Here is a 17,180-nt window from a genome sequence, read left to right as displayed (position 1 = left end):
TTGGTACAATGTATATTTATTTTGTAGCATAATTTAAGCAAACAAATGCATTCAGTATTTAGCTCTGAAAACAATTGGACATAAATTTGTAAATACAGTACTCAAATATATGAAATATATTTTTTACCCTGTCAGTACCGTAGCAAGTAGATCCTACTGGCACTGGGGATGGAGCCAGGGACCTCATGAACCAAGGAGAATGCACCATAACTTCATTCTGGGGTGATTTGGTTGGTGGTGCCCTAGCTGTGCATCGCCCACCCTGCTGAAGGGAGACACTCGGGCAGTAGTATATTGTATGATGTTTTTTAAGGGTTGAATATACCATTACCATTTTCTTCCTTTTTGCCAATATTTTTCATATGAAAAAAAACCTAATGACAATTTTAATGACATATACTTCATTACTAAGCCTTTCCTAACAAAAATCAAATATTTTTACTCCGTTGCCAATGGCTGATATCGTCTTTAAGGGATTGCTAGCATATTGTTCACAGACTAGTAAAGTGTTGATTATATTAGTGAATATAAATAATAAACTCTTATTCAATCCAAGATATGCAAGACATGTAAAAGGCAAGCACACACCTGTGATAATAGGTGATAAATTGTGTGTCAAGGGCATGCAGCCATAATTAGATTGGTATGTCTGCGCTACTGACAGTCTGTGCACAGATTTCAATTTGTTAAAGTTAAATACAAGGTTGTATTCATACATGCATATTAAATAAAAACAAACCCTTGGGACCTTCTTGAATTTTAAGTGTTAAATTTTAAGCTGTGAGCAAGATGGAATGGGCACATCTTAATAGTGTGCATTTATTGAAACTCAATATTGACATGGTCCATATCAGGGTTCGCGCCAGATCGCGTCTTCGCGTCCATGACGCTTTTTTTGAGCGCCGGACGCATTAATTTTGAAAATATCAAACCTTCTGCGTCCGACCGGACGCAATAAATTTCAATGTCAGTCTTCAGAATGCAAGAAAGATCCCTGAAATTCGCCAATTGATCATCAAACTAAATACAGTATTCTCCGTTATATGCAAATTATATTATGCAAATTACGTGAGTTCGTGGATCTCATACTCCAAAATTAATGCCAGACAACTATGACGTCATAGAAGTAGCAATGTTTATATGGGTGTATAGTTCAGTGGTGAGACGAAAATATCGTGTATCCTGTCCTGCGTGACAATCTTCCAAAATTATACAAGATTTTCAGGATTTCATAGATTCCTCACATTATTTTAATGCTTCAGCTAGTAAATTTGTGAGTTTCCTCTACTCAAAAATGTAGAACTTCTCTTGATTACTGAAGGAAAATTTGTGTTAGAAAGGACACATGAATAATCAGCTTAAAGTTAGGGTGCGAATTTTGAACCACATTCGCCTGCAACACTGCAATTGCATAACGTTGCCTCTACCGGCGCGAGATAGTAAAGTTTGACTGTTTCACATCATCTAGTAAATTCAGTCCTTCCAAATGACAAAATTACCCAGTAATAAGCTTAACAAATGTTACAATTTTCCATGCATGGGTGGCCATGTGGTAATTATTGTCATAAAATTCTTCAAAACATGATCAGTCACAAAATATCTCCTTGTTTCTTCAATTCTTTATTGTTCGTCTTCAGTACGGTACTCTTAATGTGTTCATATATCACATTACCCAAAAATTCGAACAAACTTTGGGACCCGAAAAAATTGCCCCGGACCCCGAAATGTTTGAAATTGGGGGTTGAAGGGGTCCAATGGACCCCGTAAATTTTGACCCAGCGCTAACCCTGGTCCATATAGATAGATTTTAAGTGCTTCTGCTTCTGTGTTGTAATAATTTTGTTCAGTAGGGCTTGAAGAAGTACAGATCTTTCACTTCACTTATCAACCTGAATTGAAAATTTTTATCTTTTTAGATTACCATTTTATAATAGGTTTTACATTATTGTCTTTCCAGTTGCCCAGTAAATTGATAAAAGTACAGTGTAGTGTAATAATCATATCTACAGAAGATAGCAAATGGTTGTAGATCTATTTGCTGTTGTATTTTGTGTTACAATCAAACCGTTTCCATGTCAACTGGTTCAAGCTAAATACAATTACGCACCTGGGTTTACTTTTATATACAAATCACACATATTTACACATTTACACACTTTCCGTACCCTTTCAAATGCAAAGTCAAAGGCATACAAAATCTTGAAAACATACACGTTCATATATTTATTGATTTGACTTTCGATAAACTTGATATTTCATATAAACACATCAAAAGAAATAAGTCCCCCTCTGAACATGTCGTCATAACATTGTAAGGTTTCGTTTTGTACCAATAAAACTAATTTTGAAATAATTATATGACTGTTACAAAGTGCTGTGTGAAAATGAGAGATTTCCATGACTTCAGGGCTGAATGAACCTAAATTGAAGGCAAAAACTGCCCTTTTCAAAAGTCACAAAGTAGGCCTATGCTTGTCACAAACGTTGATTCATGGCTTGTTACTAATGGAAAACCCCATGTGTTTGAGTGCAGTTTAAAAACCTCACCAAGTGAACATTTACTGTAATGTGTATCGATTCTTGATCATTCAGCCATGCAAATCCCCTTGGTTCAGAGTTCAGCACAGTGAGTTGTAAGATGGCCAGTTCCATTCCTTGTCCCAATACGCCTTGCAGTTAAGCATAGGCCTACTTTGTGACTTTTGGAAAGGGCAGTTTTTGTCTTCAATTTGGGTTCATTCAGCCATGAAGTCATGGACATCTTTCATTTTCACAAAACACTTAGTAAACAATCATATAATTATTTCTAAGTAAGTTTTATTGGTACAAAGTTTTACTTTACGATGTTATGGCGAAATTTTCAGAGGGGGACTTATTGCTTTTTAATGTGTTTAGTAGTGATCTATGTTGAAAATATACCCTTCTTATCATGGGATGAAGCATACATTGTTAAAATAATTTTTTTTAAATACCATCTGGGCAATGTTTTATACCCCTTCAGATGAAAAATGCACAGTTGAAAAGGTGCAAAAAATGGAATATACCTCTTCAGCAAAATGCTTAAAGAAAACCCTGTCCCGCACCATGATCAAAATGATCACAACACAAACCTAAGGTTACCAACAGGTGTGCAAACCAAGTGTGATTTGAACCAGTAAGTAAGGAATAACATATTTACTATGGCAGCAAATTGCTTTCATACTTTCAAATCAACTCAACTCAAAGTCTGCTTATATAATTCATACATTCAAAGTTTAAAAAAAAACAATGACAGCAACAACACAAACACGGTTATGAATACTTGCACTTGTGTTCACTTTGGGTTATCAATCATCATGTTATGTGTGTCTTATTCATTCATTTGGTATACTTGTGATAAAAGATGATTGTTTTCTTATCTTTACATGTAGGTTTCTTCCATCGAGACATGAAGCCAGAGAATTTATTATGTAGTGGACCAGAACTCATCAAGGTAGCCGATTTTGGCTTAGCCAGGGAGATCAGATCAAGACCACCGTACACAGACTATGTGTCCACAAGATGGTGAGATTTTTGTGTTTTATTCAAAACTTACAATTATATAAAAAAGACCTGTCTAACTACCAAATAGATTAACACAGCATCAACATTGGTTCAAATTTCTCAAGAAGCGTCAGCTCTTTCCAGATCTAATACAAGTAATTCTCATCTTGTATTTCTTTGTTTGTCATTTATAGCCCATGGCTATAGAGTAAGTCATTGTGACGTCAACGTCGCCATTTTGTGGGTATGGAGTACCTTGTTGTTAAGATTACCGAGCTGACGCTTGACTGAAGAGGTGTGTCACGCGCTGCAACTTCCGCGTAATCGGGGGCGTAATGTCCAACGCATGGAATGCAGAACGGCAGTACCCACAAGATGGCGGCTGACGGCCTCTATTGATTAGCTGTAGTCTTTGGAAGTATGCCACTGCCAGCCAAGAGCTTGTGGTTCTCTCAAAGTTCACTGCTAGTGTCCATCTGTATACCTGATAAAATAATAATTGTATGCCTTTTGTTTTTGATCCAGGTATCGTGCACCAGAAGTTTTACTGCGATCAACCAGCTATAGTTCTCCAATAGACATCTGGGCTATCGGTACCATCATGTGCGAGATGTACACGCTTAGGCCGTTATTCCCTGGTAATAGCGAAGTAGATGAGATATTCAAGATATGCTCAGTACTTGGAACACCAAAGAGGGTAAGTTGCATTGTAATGGGCTATTCCATTTAAAATCCACACTACCCCTGTGGAAGATTTTGCTTCCACAGAGGGAGTTTGAATTTCAAATGGATTAGCAGCTCCATTTGAAACTCACTCTCCCTCAGGGGAAGATTCAGGTTGAATCTCTCTCAGAGGGTTTATGAAATTCAAATGAAGCTGCCTAATGTGTTTGAAATTCATACTCCCCCTGTGGAACATATTTCCCAAATCTTCCACAGGGGTAGTGTGGATTTTGAAATGGAATAGCCCAATGCATATGATTTAATACTTTGGTTCTTCACAGGTGTTTTCAATATCTGTAATCATATCACATCTGTTAAAGTGAAAAGTTTCTTTGCTGAGTTAACCACCTATATGCATTGATACTAAAATAGAAGCAAGTTAATACTGTTTTGCGAAATAGAGGAGAAAAATGCAGCACTTGTGTGTCTGAGCAACATATGGAAAATTGAATTTTAAATGCTTCAGAGTATTTGCTGTTCTCTTTTATTTTATTTTTTTTACACTGGCAAGAAAACTGCTCTAGTAAGGTATCAAAAAAGTTGGTGAAGTTTTTGTTTTTGCAATATAAATGCATTCATAATGTTCACCAGTTATTTCATAAAAGAGATGTTCATTTTGGGGTTTCAAATTGCTCAAGGGACTTTTGGGACACCTTATAGGCACCCATACAAATGACATTCCTCCTCAAAAGTTGTTGGGACACGTATGGAAAACATGCACTATATTATGGCCTTATTTCTGTTATTTTTAACATACCACTGAAATGGTGGTTTTTTTTCTTTCTTAACATTCCAACCCTCCCCCCTTCCCCACCAATCAATGTTGGGTTCCACTAGGCGCAGTGAGCAAAATGAGTAAATGCATTTTATGAGTTCGAGTTGGAGTTAGAGTTAGAGTCGGGAGAGGATGGGCCTGATTTACAGCACCCTATTAAAATTGTCCCAACACTTTACCAAGCATTGTTGTCACCATTGACACACTACCTGTTTTGTAGCATTATAACCTGAAATGTTTTCTTGTGCATTTACGCATCATTTTAATGGTCGGACATCCGGGCATGTTGTCCACAAGAAACACAACAAGGCTGCACGTGCATGTGCTGTTTTTTTCAGAGCTTTTCCACTTATGTGATGTCAGCCAGAAGAAAAAAAAGAATAAGCTTACTGACCAATTTCTTATATTTTTTTAACTTTTTTATTGCCTCTAACAGGATGATTGGGCAGAAGGCTACCAATTAGCAAACAAGATGAACTTCCGCTTCCCACAATGTGTGCCTGTGCCGTTGAAGACACTAATCCCCAATGCTAGTCCTGATGCATTACGTCTTATGAGAGACATGATGCTTTGGAATCCACACAAAAGGCCTACATGTATGCAGGTATGTATCCAAATTTGATGTGTAAATGAATAGATGGAAAAGAGAAAAAAACTTCTACTTCTTAAGACACTATCCAAAATTTTCTTATAACTTGTAAGGGCAACACATTTTTTTTTTTGATCAAATTATAATCATAATTTAAGGAAAGTTTGTTTAATAATGATGTCTAGCAAGTCTTGCTTAAATCCAAACAGTTGTTGCCACAAGTTACACTAATCAGGCAAACAGCATATACATAAAACTTGATTTTGAATTCTGGAGTTCTCAACTCCATATAATATGATATTTGTGATGTGATGAAGCGAAATGAGTCGGATGTCGGGAGTATTGATTTTAAGATTTAGCCAATAATAATATTCAACTTCCTTTTTATTTTCTTGTTCTGAGCAACACTAAAATCCACATCTACAGCAAAAAAGGTTCTGCTAATGACTCATGTAATGAAATTGAAAACTGGATTTTGATTTTGATTTTGATTGACAACAGACTCATTTAGCTTGATTGCATTACATATCACATGAGACCTTTTAAAGCATCAAATACTAATTTCTACTTTATAAGCCATTGGGGAATTTGGTAAGTAATTGCCATTTATAGACATAATACATGTGTCAGCTGGTCATTTTACTTATTAATGAACCATAAACAATAGCCGTGTTCAGACGCATGGGTTTACACCGGGCGGAAGGTCGAAGGATGGTCGTGGTAAGCACTAGTCGGCGGAAGGTCGTGGGAAATGTCGGAGTAGTGCCAGTGTGAACGCTAGTCGTGATAAGCTCCTCCGACCTTCCACGACCGATTTACTCCTGACTTTTGTCAGGAGTAACGCGTAAACACAAACTGGTGGGTCGGAGTAGCTGCCTGTGTGAACAAGTATAACACAACCAGTCGGAGTAAGGTGAACTTTCGCAAAGAGCTGGTGACTTTTTGTGTGCTTTTTGGGAAAGATCACCATTAAGCAAGATGCAAGTGCTCGATGCGATGTTCATCAATGCACCATTTCATACTTTTTCATCATTCTATTTGCCACTGAGCTCCTCGTTGTTGTTGATGGGCAAACAGTAGTGATGCAAGGGGTAGGCGTGGAGAAATTAGTAGTATAAAAATGTCGAAAAAAGGTATTTGATCCTGTGTCATATACTGGGGTATAAGCGCTTGACCAAAAACTTTAAAACAAATTTTTTACATTGTAATATGTGTAGATAATAAAAATCAGGAGAGAAAGGGAGGGGTACTGGTGTGAGCTACAGCTCAAAAATTCTTTATCATAATGCGGAAATCTGGAAATTTAATTTTCCACATTATGATATTTTTCATCGATTCCATAATTTGTGCAGGCTTTGAAGCATCCCTACTTCCAAGTAGGCCAAGATCTGGGGCCCAAGATTCCGGGCGCAACCAGTGAAACAACCCATGCCTCCGTCCATGCCAAGAACTAATCCGCCTTATAACAGGGCTAATGTACAGGAACATGAAAATGCAAGAGGCTCAGCTAAATCCCACCGTAGTGCCAAACAAGAGGAGGATCTTGATGACTTTCTAGCCTCTTTAGGCAGCAAACCAAAGCAACAAACAAACAATACCAAACAGGTGGGTTCCAAGCAACCCGTACCTCCTGTTGGAGGAGGGGGAGCTTCTAAAGGCAGCAAGAGTGGCAGGAGGAGGTGGGATTTTGGCAAGAAATCCGATTTGTTTGATAGTTTTGATGAATTTGGTGATTTGGATGCAAGTATAGCCAAGAAGAAACAGCCGGCACCTGCACCTACGATCCAGACTAAGTTTCCGGGCATAGGAGCGGTTGGGAAGAAATCGTCATTTGACTGGGGAGATGATGACGACCTGTTTGGGTAAGGAATTAAATGAGCGTATGCAATATATGGACATAGCCTTTGTTTATGTTATTCTGTAAACAGGATTGTATTATCTACAGATCAGTAGCTCGGATTTTACAGGTTTTAATCATACCACTAAGCCAAGTTGTTAATAAGAGTAATTAATTAATAAGTCTTACAAATGTAGCTAGCCCACATCCTCTGGTCATTTTGGATAGACAGTTTACTCTTCAGATGGGAAAAATAAACGATTGTACCGATCCTAAATTATATTTATAGCTATTTTAACAGAGTTGTTTACTCTGAAGCACATGTAGGTGGAAATTCTAAATGACGGTCATATCACATAGTAAAATTTTGATATCTGAGGAGATTTTGACACCATAAATACTTTGGTGTCTAGTGTATTTGAACTCACTGAACCCCGAGGTTTATAAGGTATAATTGCCACAGACAATTAATTGATGAGCAAAACTTAATTTCTTATGTAAAGATGTTGGTAATGTGTATGTTAGCTGTTGCTTTGATGAGTCATTTGTGATCAACTTGATTAGATGATAGGAGTTTCAGGCCAGTATATACATTGTAGGCTGACACAGCCCATTGTCTTAGGGAAATTAATGCATAGAAAAATACACAATTTATTTTTATATTTTTGATAAACATTCAATGTTTTCATCTTACAGGAGCCCTCCTAAGAACAAAGGAACATTAAATAGCATCGGCAACAACAAGACCAAAGCAAGAGTAGACTCTGGTAGATCCTCAGCATCGTTAGCAAAACAGTTCTATGTAAACTCAGCTAGATACAAGCCAGGTAAGCTTATCAAGTCAAGGAATTAATTAAGTTTATGCTATGTTGTGTACACATTTATAAATCATTTTTTCCTGCACAGAATTTGTATTTAGAGAATGTCACATCGTTGTTCCACTTCAATTATTGTTATCTCCTGTGTTCAGGCGGTAGAGACACAGGTGGGTCCCAAAATAATACTTTTATTCTCATTCTTAAATAAATCACATGTAAAATCATGTTTGCATGGAATTTATGTCCACTCCTTATGGTCAATATGATCCAATTCAACCAGTCACTCCTGTGTTTAGGCGTGAGATCCCGGGGGATGGGGGATAAATCCCTAATATTTCACCCCCCAATGTTGATGCCTATATGTGAGTGACCAAATTAACCTCATATTTGTCCAATTAAGCCCCAAAAGTGCAAATATTTGAGCGCTTTGCGCGAAGTTATTCCACTTTTGCACCATATTTCATCAATTTAGCTTCAATATGGCAAAAAAATTTCACTCGCATTTGTACCATTGACTTATTCTGTTGCCAAAAGATGCTTGATTCATCCCCCAATGTCAAAAAGAAATCTATGCCACTGGAAGAAAGCCATCTGGCAAAGACCATTTTTAGCCAGTAGAAATGATATTTGAAAACTTTTGATTACCAGCTTCCAACAAGTGGCCTGTGGCCTGAAATATAAACAAATGAAAAGTTGTGAAATAGTCACTATGTAAACAATTGTCTTTTGTAAAATGGTAACACACTCTTTGTGTAGAAATTAGCTCAGAACAAAATCTTTGTTCAGGTAGAATGTGTATTATTAATCACAGACTAAAAGATCTTATACTTGTACCATGTAAGGTCGGCATGTAGCCCATGGGGGTCGACAAGGGGTGCGTTAGCGAACTCAAAAATAGCGTTACATGCTGCTAAGTTGAGTGCTCTATGTACACTCAGATGGGCTTGTACGCTTAGAGGGCACAGGCATGGAACATTCCAGTCTATGTGTTCATTAATCTATGTTTAACTTATCACAAAGAATGCTTGTATGATGAGACTATGAGCATCGCACCCTTTCGCGAGTTACATAGTAATCCTGTTAAGATCTTTTAGTCTGTTATTGTTTTGTGCTCCTTGTGACTGTGTTTTGTATACCTCTTGACAACAGGACTGAATCTGAAGAGTCCCAGGAAGAACTCTCCTCCTAAACTAGGCTTTCCATCTATAGGGAAAGTCAACAGTGGCATAGGTGAGATATGCTTGCCGACTTGACTCGTTATACTAACATCATTCTAACATAGATTATGCATCTCTGTCATGGAAACATCAATTGGGTTTTTGCCTAGCAGGTGTTTGAGAATGTTTCAATGTTTGGTTTATATTGAGTTACCATAGCAGCATGTCTTGGATCAAGCATGTCCTTATGATTAACCAGTATAAATTTGCATGGTACTTTCATCCATCATCTCATGATTCTGTATCCATTTATTAAGTTGTTTGTACTTCCCGCCTTGCGGAACATGAAAGAAAGTCAGGGAATGCATGTTTTAACTGTGTGGCTGCACTGTTTCCATACACTCAGCAGCATAGATATTATGTGGTTTGCCTCAAGTTCAGTAGTAATGTCAGTGCTTTATCGAGGTGATTTCACGTCACACCCACACATACACCCCCACATAAATACCCTTTTTCATATGCACACTTGCACCATGTACTCTTGGAACAAATTTTAATATTTACCCAGTGCAGCCAGCACACATAAACATTGGAAAAAAAAAAAACCAGTGAAATCTGGCCATATTCAAACCAGTGACCTTTGTAATACTAGCACAACACTCTAACCAACTGAGGCACGCTGGAGAAGTGCGGAAGATTTAACTCTATAGTATTAGTTTCAACATTTATGCACGCTGGCTGCTCTGGGTAAATATTAAAATTTGTTCATCCTATCAACGCAGAGAACTAAGTATAATAATTTTCACCATTATAATCTTCTTCATCATTATCATCACATCATTATCATCATCAGCATCTTTAAAATAAATATAAGGGAAATGGAGTGAGTGGTTGGAAAGTAAACATGTATCATATTCATGATTATCTGATATGCTCTTGAATAATATCCAGTTGGGTGGTCTGCATGTCATGCATCTTGTTATTTTCAAGATTCAAACTGCCCATACAAAGTACAAAAGTCTTTGTATTCATATTTCATCAACATACTCCAGTAGTTGGACCATGTTTGATATAAGACTAAAATATCCTGTAACACAGCCAATTCAACTAATACAACACTCCTAGCATGATTCTCTTTAAGGCCAGAGTAATGGAAGACACATTCGTTCACGCCCGAATTTGAGATTTCTTGATATTTATCAACACTAACATGTATTTTTTCACTTGAAACTGATAAAATACAACTTGCTAATATTTACTCGTATTTTTACTTGATTTGTTTCACTCTTTTCAACTCTAAAAAGTCACATGGCTCAAGACAGCTTAGTAAATTGGCGGGAAATAATGAGTCAGAAATGCGCGAATGCGAAATATTGTGATTACGCAGCGATTCAGCGGCGTGTGTGTGACATAACTCTGCTGCAGTATGTCCAACGCAGTCAAAGGCGCATTCGGTATGTTGTTCACGCCAGCAAATGTGGTGTAAACAAAACAACAATTTGCAGTCAAAATGCCACTTGGATTTTTTAATTATTTTGAATTTTGGCGCACTGAAAGCAGACATTATAGATTTATTGGTGCAAAAAGATGCATATTTAGACCATGCACCAGATACAGCTTTTACAAGCGTGAAAGTCGTACCGTTTTAAAATATAAGGACGTTTTGTGCATAATTTTGAAATTTTTTTTACTAAAACGTCGATTTCTCAGAGTTCACTTTTGACAATATTGCACGATTTTTGTGACAAGATAACTCGAAAAATATGCAAGCAAAAGGTAAACTTTTTGCACTATCGTTTAGAGTACATCAAAGCCTAGGGAAGGTTTTCTCATTTTTCTAAATATTTGTTTTAAACAAAAATATACACCATTATGTGCAATTTTTAGCTTAATAGAGTGACAAAATTGCTTTTTTCACATGTTTTTTCAAAATTTCGAAAAAAAGAGACGAATTTCAAAAAAATAAAAAAACCTTCCCTAAGTTCATGTCTCTTCTTCACGAAAAGCTAACTGATTTTTTTTACTCCGAACGGATTTTTTTCTAAGTTGTCACAAAAAAATGGGGTAAAAAGTGAATTTTGTGATTTTTTCAAAAACTTGAGATTTTTGCACAAATTTGGCGTCACCATGGGATTCCTTGACTCATTTCCTTTCCAAAATGTATAGTTTTATATACTTTGGACATACAATTCAGAAATAATGAAGCTCGAAAAGGTCCATATTCTCTCCCATTACTCTGCCCTTAACACCACTCAAGACAAAGAATAGTGATCACCTGCTCTCATTTCCTTCAAAAAATATACTCCATGCTGCATGGCAATGTAGGTGCAACATATTATACTTGTCAACATTTCAAGGTCTGATATGAATTTGCTTGAGGGTGTTAAATGATTGATTTTGTTGTTATGTTATTGAGATACCTTATTGTATGTGTTTGAAATCAAGGTATGTTGTTTATTTGTGTTGGATACTGTAGAGTAACAAAGAAACGGGTTATGAATGTTATTTTTGTTCAGTGCATGTGGGTTAAATTGTAAATGCTAAATTAGATTGGTTGCTGGGTACTAAGCAATATTGCATTGCATGGTCATATGGGGCATATGCTTAATTTGGATCATGCAATAACAACTTTGCTGCTCTTAGGGTGGATCTATCAAGGATGGATGGGGGTGCTAGCGTCTTTTAAAAAGAGAAGAGAGTAGGGCCTACTAGACTATGCCATAGTCTATTTTTGATGTTAATCATGATGAAAACATTCAGTTGAACTCGAAATTATACTGATTACATCAAAATACTAGTATAAAATTGTTATGAAAAAGTTTATATAATTATTTTAGTGACAGTAAAAGTAAAGTGTACGTGAGGCTTATATTATTGAATGCAACATATCATAATGTCATAATTGTATTGGCACTTCAATACTGAACAATTCTGATTTTAGAATCTGCCAGTTTATTAATCGCGAAATTCCATGTTAAAAATAGACTATGGACTTTTAATTTTAAACAGGATTTTGAACGGGCAAAGTCCCTAACACTCACACTGTCAATCATACTTGTGTATCAATCAAATTTAACCGCAAGCAAATACAAGACGCGTTCATGCACTTATTGACGCGTTCATGCAATTACATAACACAAAGGCGGGGTAGGCCACATACTTGTGTACCATGTAGTTATTAATGGTAATGACAGGTACCCGGAGGATTTAAAACATAACGAGATCGGGGCGACCACTCACAAGCCAGATCCATTTAAAGATGCATTACATCATGGCCAATTTTAGTAGGCCAGATTTCGACAATCTCATCCATAGAAGCTCATAGACAGCCGTGTTAAGCATCTCTGACCGCAATCCAAAGTCAGTAGTCCACTTGGGAAGCTAACAAACAGAGGGAGTAGGGTGACTGAAAAGAACAGATGTGAAAATCTATCAATTGTGCACACATTAATTAAATCAGAGTTTGAAGCTTAAATACAATATCCAGAGTATGCACAATGGGCAAGTGGACTACGGGGTAGTCTAAGGGCCTACAAGAAAAACCTGCTCAGAAACTGAAAATAGGCAATTTTGACCCCCATATTTGCAACAACAAAAATTGACTATGAAAGGGTGATCCCCTCAGCTCTCCTCCAGAATGGTCACCATGAAAAAAATATGGGCCAACCTGAAAAGTTTTCAAGTCAGCCCCCTCTATCACTTTCAAAAACCTGATCCACACTTGATAAATTTCAAGAACTACTGTAAAAATGGAAATGTTCACATGTTGTATTTTTATGCATTGATTTGACCAATACACAAAAGGAATATATTTGTGTTTGTTATTTTCACGGTAGCAGCTTTTGGAATGCAAAAATCATGAAAATAAATGTTAGCTCAGAATTTTTCAAATTCAATAATAAGACATTGCAGGAATGTCCAAGCTTTCCAAATTCTCTGATCATATTACATTCAAGGTAAAAATTTAATAGCAGTATGTATTGACCTTGAAAATGTTTTAAAATTAAAATTTCCTGCTCACAGCACTCAAACCACATGATTCATTTTGATTAAAATTCCCCTACATGGTTTGGAATATCTTAAGTCTTATGAACCATGGAAAGTAATGTTCTTTTAGTCATTTTCAGTCAATGATGCATTAAATTTCAGAGTTGTAATTATTATATTCCTGAATACATTTTTATTATTAACAAAAGTAATAAAATAACTAATAACCCTGTGGCAGTTTTACATAGATGTGCAGTCACAGTAACTATTCGGATCCTACTCTATACGCAGTTTTTAAAATGTTGCAAATTGCTTATTGAAGTTTAACTCTTATTATATTTTCACATGTTGTTATTTTTGCATTTATATGTCCTTTCGCGAAAATAAGACCCTTGTAAATATAATAGCACATGCTTGAGCATGTGTTAGGAAAAGAAAAGATTAAATGGATCCCTCCATGAGTCTAACCTCCGTAGTCTATTACTTGTTTTGTGCATATGGACCCTAGTCTCTTGAGTCAAGAGAATGGAACTACTTAATCTAATCTTAACTTCCACAGGGATTTGAGGACTTGTGCGTTGTAGGACCTGAGATATATAGCCAAGTGTTTGTAAGATTAACTGTGATTGCCCTAATTCTATGGATTGTATTTGCAGTTATGGTCATTTAACGATAACTTATATTTTGGTGATTCCCCTTCAGGTAACAAGTATGGAAGGCGTGCAGATGAAATCCCCGTTGGCAATGGCTATAAAGCAGGCTTTGGACAGAAACAAGAAACTGCTAGGATAACAGGAATTAATGGTAAGAGGTCATAATTTTGTTCACACTGACCGAAGGATATAAAATGTCCGATCTGAGGTATTTTTAGCTTATTTCTATGGTTGTCATGGCAATTACATTAAAAAACTGTGAGGCCTTGTAATTACAGATCAACATGGCCACAGGTAAGTAAAATAAGTAATGGGATGATTTCTTGCACTATTATCACTGCAACAGGTTGACATGGCATAGACTACAAAAGTTCATATGTGACCAGATCTGGTCCAATCAGGCTAAAGTCGGCAATGATGAAACTTGAGGTATAGGCAAAAAGAGAGGAGAAAAAAAACCATAAGAAAATGGATATATAAAAAGAGGCCTGGGGATTCAACATCAGTAATTGTAGGTACTGAGCAAGTTAGTATTTGGTAGTGACTCAATTTTCATAATTTCCGACTTTAGCCTGATGAGTGGATCAGATCGGATCACATATGAAAATTGGTAAGTAATCAAAACAGGTAATGCAATGGCAATAGGTCAACACGGCAACATGTACATAATAGAATATAAACCTCAGATTGGACCATCTTTGGAAGGATGTCTAGGTTAATGGACATTAAATAAGCTTCATATACAGGGTGTCCCAGAATGATCTGTACCGGGAAAGATGGAATTTTTTAGGTATGAAGGGCATGTTGAATGGTTATATTGTTTTGCATTTTAAGTTCTACATATAGTTAGCTTTCTCAGATTTTTTAGTTTTTATAAATTTGACGTTTCTAGTAGAAGTTATAGAAGATTGCGTAAAAATGATGAATTCTAAGTTTTGACAACGCAACCTATTTTGAAAATCTGTAACATTACTAACCGTTCAGCACAAAGTTATTTGGAAAAAGTTATGCAGGTATTTTAGTTGTGCCCTGTTCATATTTCCACTAAATAGCCGATATCTATCTATTATTTATGACGTTCTGAAGCAATCATTATATGGAATTAAGGATTTGTGGCCTAATCCAATTCTCTCTTTGGCGGTAGTTTTAAATATAGTTATTGTGGTGTGAGGTCCATGTCATTTGAAATGCTTGCAGAGATCGAATTGGTTGTGGTACAGAAAAGTCGGCTCCTCAATTTACTGTACAGCAGCGTGGATTTCTTTCAAAAACTTACTGGCAAACCGGCAGCTATGTTGAGACGCATAAAGAAGATTCATTAGGCGATAGTGTATAACGTAAAGAAGTTTGACGAGCACGGAACTGTCAGGAATCGGCAGAGTGAAGCTTCAGGTGCTCGTAAGACTGTAAGAACTAGAGCGAACATTGCAGCTGTCCGGCAAGCTTTAAGGCGCAACCCCAACAGTAGTTGTCGTCGAAATGCTGTGCCAAACATCCCACGTTCTTCATTTCATCGTATCGTGCCATTTTTCAAAGGTATGCGAGTCGTTTTTCATCGATTTTACATTATTGCATGCCACGCCAAAACAAATAAAGGTAGCGTGCTGAAATTAACAGAATAGGTAGGAGACATATCCAACATTATAATGCTGGTATCAAAAATAGATACACTGCCCGTCTTCTATTTTTAGTTATTTTTGCAAACACGGTACAAATCATTCTGGGACACCCTGTAGTATGCACTTGATTTGTAATGAGCTACTCACTTGATCGGTTTGAATGGATGCTTTCCTTGAAAACGCATTAGGAATGAAAACTGTGTTTAGATAATTACTCCAGTGAAATGGATGTTGATATTGACATCATAAGGTGTCAAATGTTTTGAGGTCTTACAAGGATGAACGTGACATGGCAGATTTAATCGAGTCTGTGATTTCCTTGAAAATATTTTAGTGAAAATGATGCTGAATTCGCTGAATTTATATTAACAATATTGACATCAAAAAGCTGTCCTTTGATATTTATGATATTGACAGCAAAGGGTGTCAGTTGATATTATTGATATTGATGTGTCAAATTTTTCAAGTCTTTTATACTGAGACTGAATGTTTCAAACAGAAGCGTATATGCAGTAAAATATGAATTGTGTTTGAATGACCATGTGTGATTTATGTACTATAAATTTGTTACAATGATTAACAACATCAACAAATAAGATCAAAGTCGCTTTTAATGCACTGTACAGCCGATAAACTTGTGTACTACAGTTTGTCCACTCTGAAGTACGAAGTGACAACACGCGCGTAAACAGTGTGCAGTGCTGCGTCTCTGCTGCAGGTACGTGCGCCTTCAAAGTCGGCACAATGTGTGTGTCCGCGTCGGTACTTTGTACTTCGGAGTAGACTGACTGTAGTATAGATTTAAAAAATACATCAAGATAAGCATACAAGAACATTGTTTGAAGATATACAGGATAAACAACAACATGAGAATAATGACATATCCCGTTGATGCAATATCAAATACAATATCTTAGTGGAAACATTGTACCCCAACAAGAAATTCTTTTTACAAGATAGGTGGAGTGTGATAGTTTTTTATTGTTTTCATATTTTTATTGTACAGACTACAGTTCATGGAAATCCAACAGACCAACAGGTGTGCAGAGCACGTTTACAGGAGCCACAAACTCACCCAGTCTTAGGGCGCAACCTGCAGCTGTACATGGGAGAACAGACTGGGCCTCAAAGTAAGTCACCGCATGATTGATATGCACAGAGCTATAGCCAGCACAATTTTAATGCCGGCTAATTTTAGTAGCTGAGTGTGTTTAAGGAGGGATTAGTCTTGTGTAGGGAGATTAAAGGTCCACCACCACATCTGGAATAATGAACTACATAATTGAGTTATGTGGCCCAGGGCATGTCAGTCCAGACACCACCTAAGTCCAGACAAATATACAGGAGTGTGATCTATAAGAACAAGGTCGCCTACCTACTGGCCAGTTGACCAGGCCAACAATTGTGGACCTTTAAGAGATGAATTTGTTGGTGGTATAGCTGTTCTCCTCCTTACACACAGCTACACCACAGAAAAATTCATCTCCCTACACAGAAAAA

The 17,180-nt window shown here is 36.8% G+C and overlaps 1 protein-coding gene across 1 annotated transcript in view; it reads left to right on the top strand.

The window, feature by feature from the left end:
* The window catches only part of LOC140148879 (serine/threonine-protein kinase dyf-5-like), a 36,544-nt gene that overhangs the window by 16,248 nt on the left and 3,116 nt on the right, over nt 1–17,180 (top strand). Inside the window, 9 exon segments of the mRNA XM_072170974.1 lie at nt 3,411–3,543; nt 4,048–4,219; nt 5,457–5,624; nt 6,962–7,026; nt 7,028–7,471; nt 8,143–8,273; nt 9,414–9,494; nt 14,111–14,212; nt 16,687–16,810. Coding sequence (XP_072027075.1) covers nt 3,411–3,543; nt 4,048–4,219; nt 5,457–5,624; nt 6,962–7,026; nt 7,028–7,471; nt 8,143–8,273; nt 9,414–9,494; nt 14,111–14,212; nt 16,687–16,810 — 1,420 coding nt within the window.

The sequence above is a fragment of the Amphiura filiformis genome, chromosome 3, assembly GCF_039555335.1.
Source record: "Amphiura filiformis chromosome 3, Afil_fr2py, whole genome shotgun sequence".
In the NCBI taxonomy this organism is placed as follows: Eukaryota; Metazoa; Echinodermata; class Ophiuroidea; order Amphilepidida; family Amphiuridae; genus Amphiura; species Amphiura filiformis.
This window is presented reverse-complemented; position numbering and strand designations above follow the sequence as displayed.